Consider the following 17,744-nt stretch of genomic DNA (forward strand, 5'->3'; position numbering starts at 1 on the left):
TTTTTAAAGATGATAAAGTTCAAATAAAACTTAGGCAGTGTGATTCTGGGGCCTAAACTTTTATTTGCACTTTATTAATGCATATAAAGTATCTCATGCTTGTCTCAGAGTAGTTGTTCAAAAATGATAGTTTTTTCTCTTCTGATAAATTAAAAGATGATTATGTAAAAACCAGTCACCTGGGCCTTGTAAGGAAACATAACTGTCCAAACCTATCTGGGCTTTTACGTTCCTTGTTGCATCGTTGTTGACCATCTTATTTTCCTCTGAGAGGATGTTCCAACATATAAGAAATCAAGAATATCAGAAAAGGGTGCAGAATAATAGGTTTGTCTTGTTTCAAAATTCAGTTTTCTTTTTCACTAAAGATTTGTCTTATCAAAAAACAAGTTACTTTTTTAAGGCATCTGTGTGAAATTTTAGGTGTGGTTTTTTTTCATCACTATGTATATTTGTCTAGTATCTTGAGTAATAAACATTTGTCATTTTTAGATTTTTAAAAAGTCATCTTTGCAGTTTGATTTGAATGTGGATTAACTTGATGTCCAATATCTTAAGATCCGGATAACTCACACACAATTTTAATAATAACTTGCACACAATTTGACTAATATATAAATTTAGAAATTCAGTAGGTCAAATATTTTCTGATTGTTATTATTACATATAGCAAAATCCTGGTATAACACAGTTTACCATTATTTTCTTTCTGAACATCAGCATTATACAGAGGTTGGTTCTATTATGTTTAGAAAAAATGCTTTAAAGATACTTAAAGCCCTATATTTCATGCAGGCATTGTTCATCTTTTTAAAAACAGGTAAATCAACAGACTGGGAAGATGATGGTTGGGGAGCATGGGAAGAAACCGAACCCCAAGAACCTGTAAGTCTTTATAAATGTATGCATGTTTTTTGATAGTGGCATTTTCCTTTTGTAATGATGGTGACATATTTCAGTGTCAGGTTGACATTTTAAAATCTATGTCAAGAACATTTTTGTGCTTACCTAATAGTACTTAACTAGATACTTCTTCTTAAGGAACTTAATGACATTGTAGCTAAAGTGGGTGTCTTCGTTCATTTTGTGTTGCTATAACAAACTACCTGAGACTGGGTAGTTCATAATGAACAGAAATTGGCTCACAGTTTTGGACGTTGGGAAGTCCAGGATCAGCAGCCAGTATCTGGCAAGAGCCTTCTTGCTGCATCATAATACGGTGAAGGTGATAGGACCAGAGGGTGGTGGGGAGGGTGGGAGGGAAGAAAACATGGGCCAAACTCCTCTTTTTATAACCAGTTCGCTCCCAGAATAATGAACCTGCTGCCTTATTAATGGCCTTAATCTATTCACTCTGCTCTCATGACCTAATTACCTCTCATTAGGCCCCACTTCCCAACACTGTTGCATTGGGGATTAAACTTTCAACACATGCTTTTTGGGGGCACATTCAAACCATAGCAGTGGGCTAAATAGAGAATAATTGTTTTAGGATTCTTTATCTTTCATAAATTATTCTTTTACATTCTTTTACTATTCACTCAAATATTTGCTGTACCTACCATATTCTAGGCATTTTTGTAGGTGCCGGGAGTATAGCAAGGAACAAGGTAGACAAAGTTCCTATATATGTTAGTATATTTTCACATATGAGTAATAATAAAAAAAAAATCTAACTTTAATTGGCTTAAATATGAAGAAAACTTATTTGCTTACATAGAAGGAAGTCCAAAGATAGAATGGACTCCTGGGTTGGCTGATCAGGCAATTCAAATATGTCAAGTTCTTTCCTTCTGTCTACTTTGTATATGCAGTGTTGGCTTCATCCTAATGCCTGTTTCACTCACAGATGTAGTGTGGACATGTTTCTTCATTAATGGTTAGAGGGAGAAAAAGACTCCGGCTTTTCATGACTCTTTCAGGAATTGGGGAACTACTTTCTTAGATGTCTGTAGCAAACTTTTCCTTATATCTTCTTGGCCAGGATTGGGCCACATGCTCATTTCTGAACTAATCACTGGCAAGGGATACGAGACATTCATTGTTGAATCATATTATTCCTTGGAGTTAGAGGATAAGAGGGTCAGCTTCTCCTGAGGCCCATGGCAACATGGGAGTTGATACCTGAACAAAATCAGGACTTTGTTTTAAGAAAGAAGAATGAATATTAGATAGGTCTTCTTACAGTCCTATTTCTAGGAGCTTACACTCTATGAGAGGGAGACATAAAAAAGAAAGATGGATGAAAAAGAATTCAAATGGTAGTGTGATAGCAAGTTATCAAGTGACTGCTGTAGGTTGGGTGGTTAAGGAAGTCTTTTCAGAGGATGTGACAGTTCAGCTGAGATCTAAAAGGCAACATGGAGTCAACAACGTGAAAATCTGTCAGAGAGGATCCTAGGCCAGGGCGACAGCTCATGGAAAATCTCAAGGCAGGAATGGGCTTGAGAGTTTGAAGGAACATAAAGGCTAGTGTGATGTAGCAGGACTGAGACTGTTACAAGATGGGGCAGAGAAGAAAGCAGGCCAGATGTCAAACTTTGTGAATTTGGTGTTTATTCTAAATGCAATGGAAAACCACACTTACCTGATTTCTGGCTTTGACAACTCACCTTGGCTGCTCTTTGGAATAGGTTGAAGTAGGGAGCAAAAGTAGAAGCAGGGAGACCAATTTCAAGGCTGTTGCAGTAGCTTAGTTGAGAGATAATTGTGGCCTTGATTAAGGTGGTATTAGTGAAAATGAGTAGATACCTTTAAAGACAGCTTGCCTCACACACAAATGCCTAACTATGTCATTCACAAATATTAACAAATACTATCTTCCCTGATAGTATTAAGTAGGTTAGTTTAATGGATGGATTCTGGATAATTTTCAGAGGTAATGATAAGACTTTCCAGTGAGCTGGTTATGAAGGATGAGAGGAAAGTGAAAAACCAATAATAACTTATTTGATCTGGGGTGTGGTATGAAATAGATAAAACATGATTGTTGAAAGGTTGACATTCTCAAAAGGTGAGTAATAGATGCCATTCTCTTTACTTTTGTTAATATTTGAAAATATCCATAATAAGAAGTTTTTTAAAAACCCTGCCAGATATTTGGCTTGCGTAACTGGAGGGATGTTGTGTCATACTGAGTTGGGGAAGATGAGGAAAAGAAGAGCTTTAGCAGAGAAATCAGAGAGCATCATGTGCTAAGAAGTAGAGATATGCTCATGTAATAGAGATTTATGGAAAAACTCCATGAGGAGATTAAGAACAGGAAACCATTTCAGAAGACCTCTAGGAGAATTAGGATGTGTTGAATAGGATAAAATGCAGCTCAGGGAAGTTGGTTACCACAGCACCTCCATGAACAACACCTGGTCCTCTTCTAATGCTATGTCAAAATGGAGCCTCAGCTACTCTGCTTTTCCTAAGACTGACTGGTTTCTGCTTACTCAGGACTATGTCTCTTGCTTGTGGTTGTCTTAGATTATTTCTCCTTCTTTGTTTCACATTCAGAGCTCATATGAAGATTTTACTGAGTCTGTTGATTACAACCTAATATCCTAATATAGGATATTTGGGGAGGGGGACATACTGTTTATACCAGGCCACTTCATGGGACATCAGCAGCTCTATTTTTGCTGCCTCCTAGTCAGGCATTCATCAGCAGTTTAATTCGCTATGGCAAGAATGAGGAGGGGAGGGAAGGAAAGGAGGGGTTTGTGTAAACAAGCTTGAAGATTCTTCATGACCCTATGAAAGTAACCTTTCAGAAAGGGATGTACTTTGAGAATTTCCCAGAAAGGGATAGTGTAAATGGCAGTTACCTTACATATGGTATTTGGTACACTTACTTTTAGTATTTGCTTTCTGAAATCATGTAGCTAAGTTACCATTGTGAATAATGTAAGAGACTTCCAAGTAAGTTTGAGGTTTTCTGGAATAAACCTCACAGGCATTGCATATTAAAGTGGACACATGCGTTTATAATTTCAGAAGAGGTTCCAGTGCGACAGTTATTATTACATATGTAAAATAGTGCCGGTGCTGAGCTACAGTATAATATTTATTTCAGACCCAGGTGGCTACATGTTAAAGAACCCACTGATACATACTTGGCTTTTTCTGTAATGGATATTTGTTAATATTTGTGAATGACATAGTTAGGCATTTGTGTGTGAGGCAAGCTGTCTTTAAAGGTATCTACTAATTCTTCCCCGATAGTATTAAGTGGGTTAGTTTAGTCATAATGTGCCACAGACTTGCCTTTTGGCTCATCTAAAACGTGCCTTCCTAAGTGTGTGCTGTTTTATGGCATTATAACCTAATGAGTAGAAAAGAAGGAAAAGGTGCTACGCAGTGGGGTCAGAGAAGCAAGTAGGTCTGATGTGAGGCTTTGTAAATTTGAAATTTATTCTAAATATGATCGGAAACCACATTATCTGATTTCTGGTTTTTCAAGCTCATCTTGGCTGCTCTGTGGAATAGGTGTAGTTTTTCTTTCTTTTTTTTTTTTTTCTTAATTAGCTATATTATTCTTTTAATTTCTTCTTAATTAGCTGTATTTCTCATACTCATGAGGGTCATGGGCCTGCAGTATTTCATTTTGATGTGCCAGTGTTGTGGCTGATTCTGAGTGACGTCGACAATAATAGCATAGTTAGAATGCATAAGCGTTAACACAGTTCCTTTAAATCTGACCTGTAAAGCATGGCTTCTTTTTTCAGCAAGGATATACTAAATCTAGAGATAACCTAAATCGAGGGATCTCTAGGGATAAATCTAAGGATCTTTTAACTGATGTAGTTAAAAGCTGAAAGATGCTTCTACTCATTCTAAAAACACATAAAAATACTGACATGTAGAACATTTCTTCATCTGGATAAAATTGGAATATTTACAAATGGCCCTAATAGATGAGAGTAGCTTGGTGTTCTTTTTCTTGATAGATTTGCTCATGCTGTGACTTAACAAACAAAGCAAGTGAAACAGTATTGCTAGACCTCATTCACAACAATTTTGGGTGTACCAATTATTCCTAGCTGTTCTTATTATCCACCTTTGAACCCCTGTACCTTGTCATGGGTCATATGTACATGGTGAGGGAGAATACATTTGAGTGACAGTAAAAGTAGGCAGGTACAATGAAGTTCAGAGGTTATCTAGTTGTTTAAGTTATCCTGTTTGTTCAAGAGAGCTTCTTTGAATTTGGATCCTTTCCTTAAGACATCTTTGTTAAAGGAGACTGGTGGGTGGGAACAAAATGGCACTATGGCCAGAGTAAGGACTATGACCTCTCCCTCGAACAGCCGCTTTCTGTATGTAGCACTATTACGAAGTTTTGCTGAGCAGAATGTTTTATACCAGGCCTATTAGGAATCTACTCAGCTGAGGTAAGAGACTCCTGTTATTTCTACTACCATCTGTGATTATGAACAACTCCAGAACTATAACCAGCTCCAGAGGCAAGAATTAGAATACATGTTGGCAGATGTGTGAAATGTAAAAGTATACGCTCTAGTTGCCTAGTTAGAATGTAAAGGAGTGGAAAGAGAAACTTTTATTCTCTCTTATTAGGAACAGATAGCAGGCTCAAAACCTACCTCCTCTGAGAGTCTGAGTCTTATCCACATTAAAGAAGGAACCAGGATTGGAAGAAGTGGAATGTCTTGAAGTCAACTTACAGTTGTGTCATGGCATTATAATTATAAAAACAATTATAGAGGCCAGGCTCAGTGGCTCACGCTTGTAATCCCAGCACTTTGGAAGGCTGAGGCAGGCGGATCACTTGAGGTCCGGAGTACGAGACCAGCCTGGCCCAAATGGCAAAACCCTGTCTCCAACTAAAAATATAAAAATTCGCCAGGCGTGTTGGCACATGCCTGTAATCCCAGCTACTTTGGAGGCTAAGGCAGGAGAACTGCTTGAACCTGGGAGGCGGATGTTGCAATGAGCCGAGATTGCACCACTGCACTCCAGCCTGAGCAACAGAGTAAGACTCTGTCTCCAAACAAACAAACAAAAAACAATTATAGGATTCTTCACCAGTTGCCATTGGGTTGAGGTTATTATAACCAGAAGAAGGTAAATTTTTCTTCTGCGTTAGTCTGGCATTACGGAGATGGTGTGTTTTGCTCTTCAGGAGTGCTGTGGTACTGCGTAGCTAAGCCACAGGAGGGGAAGCAAAGAGGAAAGGAGCAGCAGCCACTGCCACTGAATGCTGACAGGGAGGCCAACTCGCTGCTACTGAATTCAGCAAAAGACTAAAAACTCCACAGTGCTTTTTATCTCCACAAGTCTGTTAGCTCTTTGAGAGTAGTTTCTTATTTTTATGGCAGAAAATGACTTTTATGTTCAGAGTGACAGTACTGGGATCTGGACAAAGCTTTTTTAGGAAAGGAGAAAGCCTCTTTTTTTTCTGACTCTAGGTTGATTCTGATTCTATTTATAGGTGTTAGCTATAATAATGGCTTAGTGAAGAAAGCATATTTTAATATGCACTATCAGCGTAGCCAGCTATGTCCAAGGAAGTGTGCATGTATGACACTGGTAGGCTTAGGAGCTTTAATGGTTTCTATGATAGAAGACAAACATCTTTCTGCTATAGCTATTTCGTGTCTGTATTCATCTGCTCAGGCTGCCGTAACAGAGTACCACAGACTCGGTGACTTAAACAACAAAAACTGATTTTTTCCCAGTTCTGGAGACTAGAAGTCTAAGATCAAGGTGCCATTGGGGCTGATTTCTGGTGAGGCCTTTCTTCCTGGCTTGCAGACAACTGCTTTCTTGCCGTGTCCTCATTTGGCCTTTCTTCTGTGTACACATGCTGGGAGGGAAAGAGCAAGTTCTGGTGTCTCTTCCTCTTATGAGGACACCAGTCCTAACCAACTCTTATGAGCTCATTTGCATTTAACCTAAATTACCTCCTTAAAGGCCCTATGTCTAACCAAGTACAGTCACTTTAGGGTTAAGGCATCAACATTTGAATTGGGGTGGGGGCAAGGGGACACAAGTCAAGTTCATTGGCAAGTGTACTGAATTGGGCAAGTGACAAAAGTAAGGTTAAGGAATTACTACTTGCCTGTAAATAAGTACAGTAAGAGACTGAAAAGGCAAGTAGAACAAGCTTTTAAAATGGATTGGGATAGAAGAAAGATGGATTGGGATAGAAGAAAGATGGATTGGGATAAAAGACAAGGTAAAACAAAGATCTTCCTCTATACTAACTTGATTTTAAGTGATATGATCACAAGATAGTGGCTGGCTTGGGGACATTGGAAAAGAAGGTAGATGTACTATGCCGTCTACTGACTGATGATCCTATAACAAATAGTAAATAGCTTTGCTGTTGTTTTTTTTTTTTTTTTAAACACAGTATTATAAAGGCTTTTAGTTGGTATTATAATTGTTTTGCTATGAGAAAGAAGTAATTAGAGGAGAATATTTTGTTCAGCCTTATGCTGTAAAGGGAATTGAGGCAGTTTGGGAAGAAGCTTGAAAGGCTTAATTTAATTTCATAGCAAGACTGATTTAATGGACTTTCCTTCATTGGTGTATTAAGGCCAATGGTAGGAAGTATAGACTTGGGAATTTGTGCAATTGTAAATAGGTGGTAAATGGATAGTGGTTACTGGATCAGGAAGCACTGGAAGGTTCTGGGTCAATGTCTTCAGTTAAGGTAGGCAGCCTGGAAAATTTCCATTCAAAGGAGTCTTTGAAATGTGCTCCATCTGTTTTACAGAAACTGTTATAACAGTTTAGAGAGGCAATTATGATTTAGCAGATTAACAGACAATAAAAGCATGCTGATCAGATAGAGGCCCCAGAGAAATGTTTGTTTACAGGCTGAGAAGTGGATATAGCACGACCTGATTAGAGATTCCTAGAATATTAGTAATCTGGGATGATGTTGGAAAATGTTTTGCCTTATTTCATTATTTTCGTTAGACTCTCATGCCACCTGCCACACAGGCGACATGAGCACCAGATTGGCCAGAGGTGGAAGGAGAACACTTGCACAGTAAGGATATGCCCCAGGTTATCCTCTGAGGCTGGGCAAGGGTCTCCTTCTCATTAGGCCATTTCTTATTAGGACTTTGGACTTTGGATTGTCAGAAACACGCATTTTGCCAAAGATCTTCCTCTCTATGTTAATACAAGCTTGGTCTAGCCTAGTAATTCTCAACCATGGGCGATTTTTGCCTCCTCAGTGAATATTTAGCAATGATTTGGCATCATCTGGAGATATTTTTGGCTTTCACAGCTTGAGGGAGGTGCATCTGGTGAGTAGAGGCCAATAATTCTGCTAAGCATCTTTCAGTGCACAGAACAAAGGATTTTCTGGCCCCAAATGTCAACAGCGCTGAGGTTGAGAAACCTTGGTTTATTTAGCCCGTGGCTTTTAATGTAACCCTCCCAGTCTGTCTTTTTGCCTTTTCCCCATTTTGTTCTCCAAAACTTCTTGACCTTCAGAGCATTTGATCTATAAGATCATTAATTTAATTTTAATAGAGTTTGGTGAAGTGATTTGCTGTTGTGAAAAGTGCAGCTAAATAATTGCCAGGAGACAAAACTTAATTTAAGTTCTTCTTGGATCTTTGGCCACAGAGCAACAAGTTATCCAGGCTTGGTCTCTGTGGCATTATTTATGCCTAAATGCTTAAGCTCCATGTAGTCAGCTGCAACTTTTCCTTCCTCTTGTTTATAACTGTTAATTTTAATTCAGATCTGCACTCCTCAGGCATTCCCACAGAGTAGCTTCTGTTAAGTGAGTTTTGGTTTGGTGATTGGGGCCTCTGGTCTTCTACCAGAGATCTGGCTGGGTGGAGTGGGGAAAGGGAGCCTGGGACCTGACTGCTGGTTAAACACACTCTCTACCAAGCCTCCTGATTTTAGCCCCATCCATACCTTTACTTCTAGGGTCCCTGGTGCCAATTCCTAAGGCTGCTGGTGATTTTGCAATGCAACTAGGGCAGCTTCTCAGCTTTCTTCTCCATCAGTTTAGGAGTTAGCTTTCTAGGAACTGTAAACTCAGTTACCACCTGTTCCTTTGCTTTCTAGCTCTCATATTTTGTGCCTTTTCTCCTCTCATTTTTGTTCATTTGTTTTTTGGAGGAAAGTTTTTTTGTCTTTACTGGTTTTGCCTTTTTAAAACAATTCTTTTACTATTGTTTTTAGTGGTGCTGGGGAGACTGAGAGTAAAATTCGTGTGTTTAATTTACCCTCTTTTCTTTAAGGCCAAATAGACTTTAATTTTACACATTATTCTACTTCTTGCTTTTTCTATTTAACGTAATTTGGAGGTTTTTCCATATATGTAAATTATTTTGTTCTTTTCAATTATTGTATAGCTGTACTGTGATTTATTTAATCACCCTTCTGTTGAAGGACATCTAGTTTTTCCTTTGCTCTTTTTCTTTTCTTTTTTCCTATTATGAGCAATGCTACAATAAGCACCTTTACATCTGCCATTCATCTTTGGTTACATGTGGGCACATAGTGTCATAATTGAGAGTCTGTCTGCCTGAATTTCTGTCCGAACTCTGCCACTTACTACTTATGAAACCTTGGGCAAGTTATTTAACTTTTCCTAGCTCAGTGACCTCATTTCTGAAGTGGTATTGATAACAATATCAAACTCATAGGATTGCCATGAGGATTAAATGATATATGCTTAGAATAGTACCTGGAGCATAGTAAGTGCTCAATAAATGTTAGGTAGCCTTAGTCCATCAGAATAAATTCAAAAGATATATACATTTTCCTCTTTTTTTTTTTCTTTTTTTTTTTTTGAGATAGGGTCTTGCTCTATCACCCAGGCTGGAGTGCAGTGGCACGATCATGGCTCACTGCAGCGTCACCCTCTAATTTTTTAGTTGTTTTACAGATGGGGTCATACCACATTGCCCAGGCTGCATTTTACATTTTGACAGAAATTGTTGCATGGTGCTTCTAAAGGGCTACCCAATTTGTGTTCCAAATAGCAGTGTATGAGAGTACCTTTCTCTACTTGTTTAGAGAAATAAAAACACGGCGGGGCGCGGTGGCTCAAGCCTGCAATCCCAGCACTTTGGGAGGCCGAGACGGGCGGATCACGAGGTCAGGAGATCGAGACCATCCTGGCTAACACGGTGAAACCCCGTCTCTACTAAAAAATACAAAAAACTAGCCGGGCGAGGTGGCAGGCGCCTGTAGTCCCAGCTACTCCGGAGGCTGAGGCAGGAGAATGGCGTGAACCCAGGAGGCGGAGCTTGCAGTGAGCTGAGATCGTGCCACTGCACTCCAGCCTGGGCGACAGAGCAAGATTCCGTCTCAAAAAAAAAAAAAAAAAAAAAGAAAGAAAAACAGCTCTGAGCCACTTGTTTATTATCATTGGCTGTGTGCTGTTGTTTATTTTTTTAAGTGAAATATTTCTCTCCATCCAAGACTGTGAAAGATGAATGTGCTTTTCTCTTGCTGTTCTTAAGTATTTGAAATTGTTGACTCCTAGTATGTTATCATACTTTAGTCTTTGCTAAATTAGATCAATGTAAAATGCCATTTCAGTGTTTCAATCTGTGTTTTAAATTTATGGGTAAGGTCTGTCGTCCTTTCACACGTTTTTCACTTATTCTTTTGGGAATGCATACCATTATCTTATTTTTTTTTCTCAATTCCAATAGCAATTTAAGGTTCATTGCACTTACTTTAGCTATTAAATCTATTCTGATTTATATTGAGAGAGAATTCTTATTTACTAGTATTGTTTATCCAACTAGATGATAGTTTCTGAGCAGCAATTTTTTTGTCACTTTCTTTTACTCCATGGCACCTAGATTTAGTATGTAGTATTAAACAGCTGTGGTCAGACAAAGTGACATGTGCCTGTCTGTAGTCCCACCTACTCAGGGGCTGAGGTGGGAGGATCGCTTGAGCCCAGGAGGTAGCGGCTGCAGTGAGCTGTGATTGTGCCATTGCACTGCACTCCAGCCTGGCCGTCAGAGCAAGACCCTGACTTAAACAAAAACAAAACAAAACAAAACAAATAAACAGTTGTTCAGGCAATAGAGAAGTATGCTTTTTAGTTTTTGGTGTTCCATTGTAATTGTTTATGAAATGAACTTTGTATGAGTAATAAAATATATTTGACACGTTTATTATAGAAAATTCAGGTATTACAGAAAAATACAAAGAATAAAATAATCCATCCCTAACATCTAAAAATGATCATCATTATTAATTTTAAGGGGTTCTGCGTAGGGGTCTTTAGGAGGTTTTCTTTGGCACTATATGAATAGAAGGTTGAGTGGGCAGATGAATGGGCGCAAAGAACATTTTATGAAAAGGAGGTCATATTATATATACAATTTAAGAATAAATGGCAGAATTAATCCTACTTGAATTGACAGTTGAAGTAAATAAGAGTCACCGAATTAGTTAAGTTCCTCTAATGCTAGAAAGAAAGGTAATTTTTAAAATTGAGATTGAAGTTACAGTTTTTTGTGTATAATTTATTTGTGAGAATTTTCCTTTGGGCCCCTTCAAATAAAATTTAGAAAGAGTTCATGCCTTTCCTTATGTTGAAAAGATCTCAGGATCTTTCCTTTGAGAATTTTTGTCTCTGATCTGAAATGTGGCCTGGACTAGTACTTTTCATGCTATGTGTGAGAGAGCTCTAGGGTTCCACAGAGGTGCTGTGTAGTTTCCTCATTCATGCTTTTATCTAGTACATATATTGAAATTTTGTATAAAATTTTGTTTGGGAATAAAAAGTTCTGCTATCTAAAACAAGAAAGTTTGAAAAATATTGAGCATTTTATAGTTAGTAGCAGAATAGAGAAAAACGAAAAAATCCTTAGTAACCAGTAATATAGTGATGTTTACTTTCTTTTTGTGTTTCAGAATTGCTGAAGCACTGTCTCTTGCTTTAAAAGTATAGATGAGTGTTTTATTTCTATGGCTTAGGCAGTAAACTACTGAGAATTACAGAGAATGTGCTGACAGCCCTTGGATTACACTGGATCTTTCTGGTACCCCTAAAATGTATAAATATCTGTGAAAGTTAGCATGATGACAGTAACAACATAAATTGCTAATGATGGACGTATCATACAAAAGTTGAAAGCTTTGAAAAACTACTCCTGGCTACTTCAGTGACTGTGTAAATACTACAATAGCTGATAAACCAAAAAACACTGGCCACTGTGTTTACCCAGTAATTACCAGTCCCTATAATGCCAGCTCTAGTTGAAAGGCTGATTTAATTACTACAGTGTTATTGTCTGCCTGCGTTGTGTGCTTAAAATCGAAAGAAAGAAAAATTTAAAAGTATATGCTTTATCCCATATAGAGTTGTTTAGAAAGAATTCCTTTTCATAATGCACATTAGTGGTTTCTGTATTTTTGTAGATTAAGAAAACTTTTTTACTGGTCTTAATTCAAAAATAATTCTTGAAGTTTAGGCCACACTAAAATACAATTATAGATTCCCCCCCCCCAACAACTAGGATTATGTTTTATAGGTGCATTCATTCATTCATTCATTCATTCATTCATTTTTGCCTTTATTAAAGCAAGTTTTATTGTTATTTACCATAGTAGTTTCAGAAAGAGGAGCAGATTAGCTCAGTCCAACAAGATTGGCAGCTGGCAAAATCTAGTGAAGCAGGTGTTCTGATTACTTTAATTTGGGGGGATTTAATTTGGTTGCTTTTAATGCTTAGCCATCTAACACTTCAAACATAATGCAGAATAAATATTTCATCTCCTTCCTTTTTACTTTAATACCACACCCACCTCACTTCAATATGGAAATATCTTCATTAAATATGATTTCTAAAAGAAGAAGCTCCCTGGAGAATATAGCCACGAGGACAGTGCATAAAAAGAAAAACTCAAAATAAAACTCTGTATGATAATTTTCTATTCTAAGGAACAAAAGTTTCCAGTATATGAAGAAATAAACCCAGTCTCAGATGCACTAATAGGTCTGTGAGAAGAGGTTGTGGTATAATAACTGAAAACTTCCAGCTATTTTCAAGATACTCAAGTGGTAATTGTGCACCTAACCCGGCAACAGCCCTCAGAAAAAGCCAGAGTGCTGTCTCCATGTAGGCCAGTGTATTTGTCCATTTTCATGCTGCTGATATAGACATACCCGAGACTAGGCAATTTACAAAAGAAAGAGGTTTATTGAACTCACACTTCCACGTGGCTGGAGAAGCCTCACAATCATGGCAGATGAAAGGCATGTCTTACATGGCAGCAGACAAGAGAAGAGAACTTGTACAGGGAAGCTCCCCTTTTTAAAACCATCAGATCTTGTTAGACTCATTCACTATCAGAACAGGGCAGTAAAGACCCACCCCCATAATTCAGTCATCTCCCACTGGCTTCTTCCCATGACACATGGGAATTGTGGGAGTTACAATTCAAAATGAGATTTGGGTGGGGACACAGCCAAACCATATCAACCATGTACAAAAATCCATCTTCAGCTTTTGCCTCCTCCTCAAGCTGTCCCATGGTTGGGCTGCACTGTCTTATCCACAAACGGGACAGAGGGCTTTTCAGCAGGAAGCTGGATCCTACTGGTGATGATGCACATGGACTGAGTCACTACAATACCAGGTGGCACCAAGGACATCTACTTATCAGGGTCAGCGGTCTGAGAGCCTGGACTTTTTCATAATTGCTGGAACCGGCCGGGCTGTTTTGCATGGATCTTTGGGGACTCCACTCACCTGTGTTCCAGGAGCAGTCCTCTCTGAACACCCACTTCACAGTGGCAGGGAGGGGATGGGCTGGCTTTCATAGCTGTGGAGCTTAGTGCAGCCACCACAATGACGTCAATGGGGGAGACTGCATGCAGATTCAGTGCCAACTTTAGTAACAGGGTTGGGGAGGCAAGTTTTTGTGGAAAACCCAAGGTGGAAGGTGGTCCCTGGTGGAGCACCTTTAAGCAGTGAAGTGCTTTTTTTGTTTTACATTTCAGGCATGGCTTGGGAAATTACCTTGTCAAAAGATTTGTTTTTGAATCACTGGCTTCAAGGGAGCAGCGTTAAAGACTATGGGCCCCATTATTGTTGGGAAGTTTTCCAAAACCCTAATTAGTAGGCAAATGCCTTTATGACACAAAACAAAATGATGAGCTTGCATCTTGTCAGTCACTGAATGTGTGCTGATGCTCAGCAGAGATTCAGTGGCTTCCCAGAGCATTGTTGTTTACAGCGCTATGCCCTATTTCTTGCCTGAGCTTTCTGGAACTGGCACTGGAAATCCTATTTTGTTGTAAAACCTAATACTAGTTCATTGTGATCCAGCCTTGAGAGGGGATTTCCTAATCTCCACTATACCAATATTTTCATCAAGTTATTTGTACTTAGACTTGAGACTTCCCTGAAAAATCTGGCACAGGGGTCACTTCAGACGGACTCACATTCTTTATTCTTGGTTTGTATTTCTACAGCCCTTCTGGAGCAATACTGTGGCAATGTTGTACAGGATACATTAAAGCAGAGAGAGAGAGAGAGATGTGAGAACGTCGAGGGTCTAGTCATTCTCATGGATTCTGACCCACAGGCCATTTCCTCATTCTTCCTCTGACCTCTAATTTTAGAAGTGAAGGACCAGAGTTCTTCTGTAAATTGTCCAGGGACTGTGTGAATCAATGTGTGTTGCTTTAAATGTATTATCTGTAGTATTGGTATGGTTAGTAAAAATCCACTTATTCTTTCTAGAACTTAGTTTCTTTTCTGGAAAGTGAGGAATTTCACTCAGATGATCCCTGTAGTTCCTTCTGTTTCTGTTTAAGATTGTATCATCCTGTCAGTTGGCTTCAAGAGGATTATGACATGTGTAAGAGGGAGATTGTTGATCTATACAGACAAGCAGTTCTAGGATCTTTGATTACATTGTCTTACACTTAGTTTCTTAATTTGTTGATTTATTAAAAGAAATTTGATTTACCTGAGATTTCTCTCATCCACACCTCCAGTGGTTTTCTGTTTTGAATTTGCTTCATAATATGGTAAAATTTACTCTGGCTGGTGGCAAAATATTATAGCTAAGCTTATGGGGAAACAATACATTTTTACCTCTTTATAATTTTAAGGATATTATTTGGTTTGGGTTATTGTCATTAGAGGCTTTTTATCCTTGTATTGAATCTCCTATGTTGAATACTGTGCCTTAGTCACAAAGAAGTCACTTTAGAATTACGTGTGACCAGGAACTTCCAGTTGCAATAGGTATACAGCTGCTCCCCCGTGTGGTTGTGGATCCAAAGAGCTTGTGGAGCTTGTATTAAGAACACAACACCATTGCATTTTGTGACAAATTAACATCATTCTATATATATACACTTTAAGTTCTAGAGTACGTGTGCACAACATGCAGGTTTGTTACATATGTATACATGTGCCGTGTTGGTGTGCTGCACCCATTAACTGGTCATTTATATTAGGTATATCACCTAATGCTATCCCTCCCTCCTCTCCCCACATCACCACAGGTCCCTGGTGTGTGATGTTCCCCACCCTGTGTCCAAGTGTTCTCGTTGTTCAATTTGCACCTATGAGTGAGAACATGCGGTATTTGGTTTTCTGTCCTTGTGATAGTTTGCTCAGAATGATGTGACAAGTTAGCATCATTCTTGAGAAGCACGACTAAAAGTTTAGATCTAGAATTTTATGGCACATCAAACTCCAATGATTATATAATAATATTATTGTATTTTCTAACCTATTTTTATAATATACAATGCTCAGTTGTACATATCCAACTTTACCATGGCAAACCAGGAGGATATATTTTTGGTACCACAGTAACAGAGGAAGTTGGAGAAGTAGAAAGGACATAGAAGAGAAAGTGCAATAAAGAATGATGGAAGATTTTGGCTTTTTGCTTCTTTATTCCCCTGTCTTTGGTAGATGAAACTAGAGTGCTAATCCACATCAAGTTTTATTTTCAGGTTTCATGTAACTAAAAATGTACATGTATAAGATGGCAAAGCAGGGTTAGGGATATAATAATCGATGATGGAATCATTTTTCTGAATTTGCTTCCAAGCAAGTGACGTCTATTTCCAATGCTTTTGTCATGGTTAGTCCTTTTGGGACAAAATTCATGTTTGCTTCTGGGATCACTTAGAGTCCATTTGTTGGGGTAGCAGCAGACAGCTTGATCATAATCTGACACCGAGTTTTAGGCCCAACTAAGAAGACTATGATACATAAGAGGACTATGATACAGTGGTATTCTGTTCTTATATCTCTTTGACTCATGCTTACCATGGATATGTCAGCCAGAATCTTGAACTATTAAATCTTAGTATGAAGAAAAAACATTACTAAGGACTGAATATGCTAGCTTTACATTGATTGCTCATTGTCATACAGTTTCAGGTATATGAATAGATAATATGTTATTCAAGAGATAGGGAATGCTGTTACTCACTCATATATTCTATTAGTGGAGTGTGCTACATGTGGAGTTGAAAAATAATATAAACCATAGGTTTTGCCAGCCAGAGGGCCTCTTGTCTAGTGTGGGAGAAATGTAGTCACAGAATATACGTAGCAGGGAGTGGTAAGACTTTTAATTGCAGTAAGTTTGAAAGAAGGTTAGGAGTCAGGGTAGGATAGGTTTGCCAGAGGAATTGGAACTTATGATGGAAAGACAGAAAGGAGAGGGAAAGTATTTTTAAAGGAGTTCTTGAAGAAATACCTTAAGAATACTCTGGCTCACATATTCAAATACAGTGGTCATCTTTTAGCTCTAAATCGACTCAAAGAACTACAGAAAGATTAGGCTGGAATAAACTTATAGTACAGTAGTTCTTTTGGAGAAAAGGGTTTTCACTGAATATGAGACTAGAGTCAAATCTCAAGTAAAGACAAGCTTCCCAAAGAGCTAGTACAGCTACCTACAGAGATGAGCAGGGTGATAGAATGGAAAGACCACCTGAATTAAGAATCAGGAAGCCTAGATTTTAGTTTGGGCTCTGACACTAATTCCATGGCTGGAGCACATCCGTTAACCTCCCCGAGACTCCACTTCCTTTATTATAAAATTAGATTTTGGACCAGTTGGCCTCTAAATGTCTTCCCTCTTTGACTCTTTGTCTTTTCTGTGCACATAAACATCAGATCTAATCCTTGTTAGTGGCATTATTTTGAAAACATGGGACAGAAACATAGGAACAATATTCTTTATTGAAAAAAAAAGAAAAGCAACTTTTATAATATTTTTAGGATTTACTGATTAAACATAGTTTTGGAAGTGTGATAAGAGGAAGGAATCTATTTGTATAGATGCTTAATTATTAAAACAAATTTTTTTGAGAACATGCCCAAATAAGGGCTGTATTCCCTTCCTGAAGCATTATGTTGATTCTTTTTTATTGCATTGAGAGGGAGATTTTAGGATAAGAGTCAGAGACCAATCAAAGAGTTTTGGACCCTCCCAATTTCTTATCAAATGCAATGCCTAAATAATATTCCTATATAAACTGTCCTCTTCTAAGCTCCTACCTGAAAGTGGAACTCTAATCACTTAGAAGTTCCTGTACCTCACAGTTGGTATAATTGGAGTCTCCTTTATTGGAGGAAACCATAAGGTAATGTTGTCCTCACCTTATAGGCAAGCCATCATGAGGAGGGATGTGTTGGATAAACAAAGACTATCCTACAGCAGAAGCTGTGGAACCAGGGAAAAATTTAATTACAACTAAGTTTTACCTTATGACTTTTATCTTTGGGGGATAATTTTCTAATTTA

The 17,744-nt window shown here is 38.2% G+C and overlaps 1 protein-coding gene across 1 annotated transcript in view; it reads left to right on the forward strand.

Moving 5' to 3' along the window:
- The window catches only part of RAB3GAP2 (RAB3 GTPase activating non-catalytic protein subunit 2), a 118,976-nt gene that overhangs the window by 34,194 nt on the left and 67,038 nt on the right, over positions 1-17,744 (forward strand). Inside the window, exon 2 of the mRNA XM_025376852.1 lies at positions 821-885. Within this exon, the coding sequence (XP_025232637.1) occupies positions 821-885 (65 nt within the window). The remainder of the gene's footprint in view (positions 1-820; positions 886-17,744) is intronic.

The sequence above is a fragment of the Theropithecus gelada genome, chromosome 1, assembly GCF_003255815.1.
Source record: "Theropithecus gelada isolate Dixy chromosome 1, Tgel_1.0, whole genome shotgun sequence".
Taxonomy (NCBI): Eukaryota; Metazoa; Chordata; class Mammalia; order Primates; family Cercopithecidae; genus Theropithecus; species Theropithecus gelada.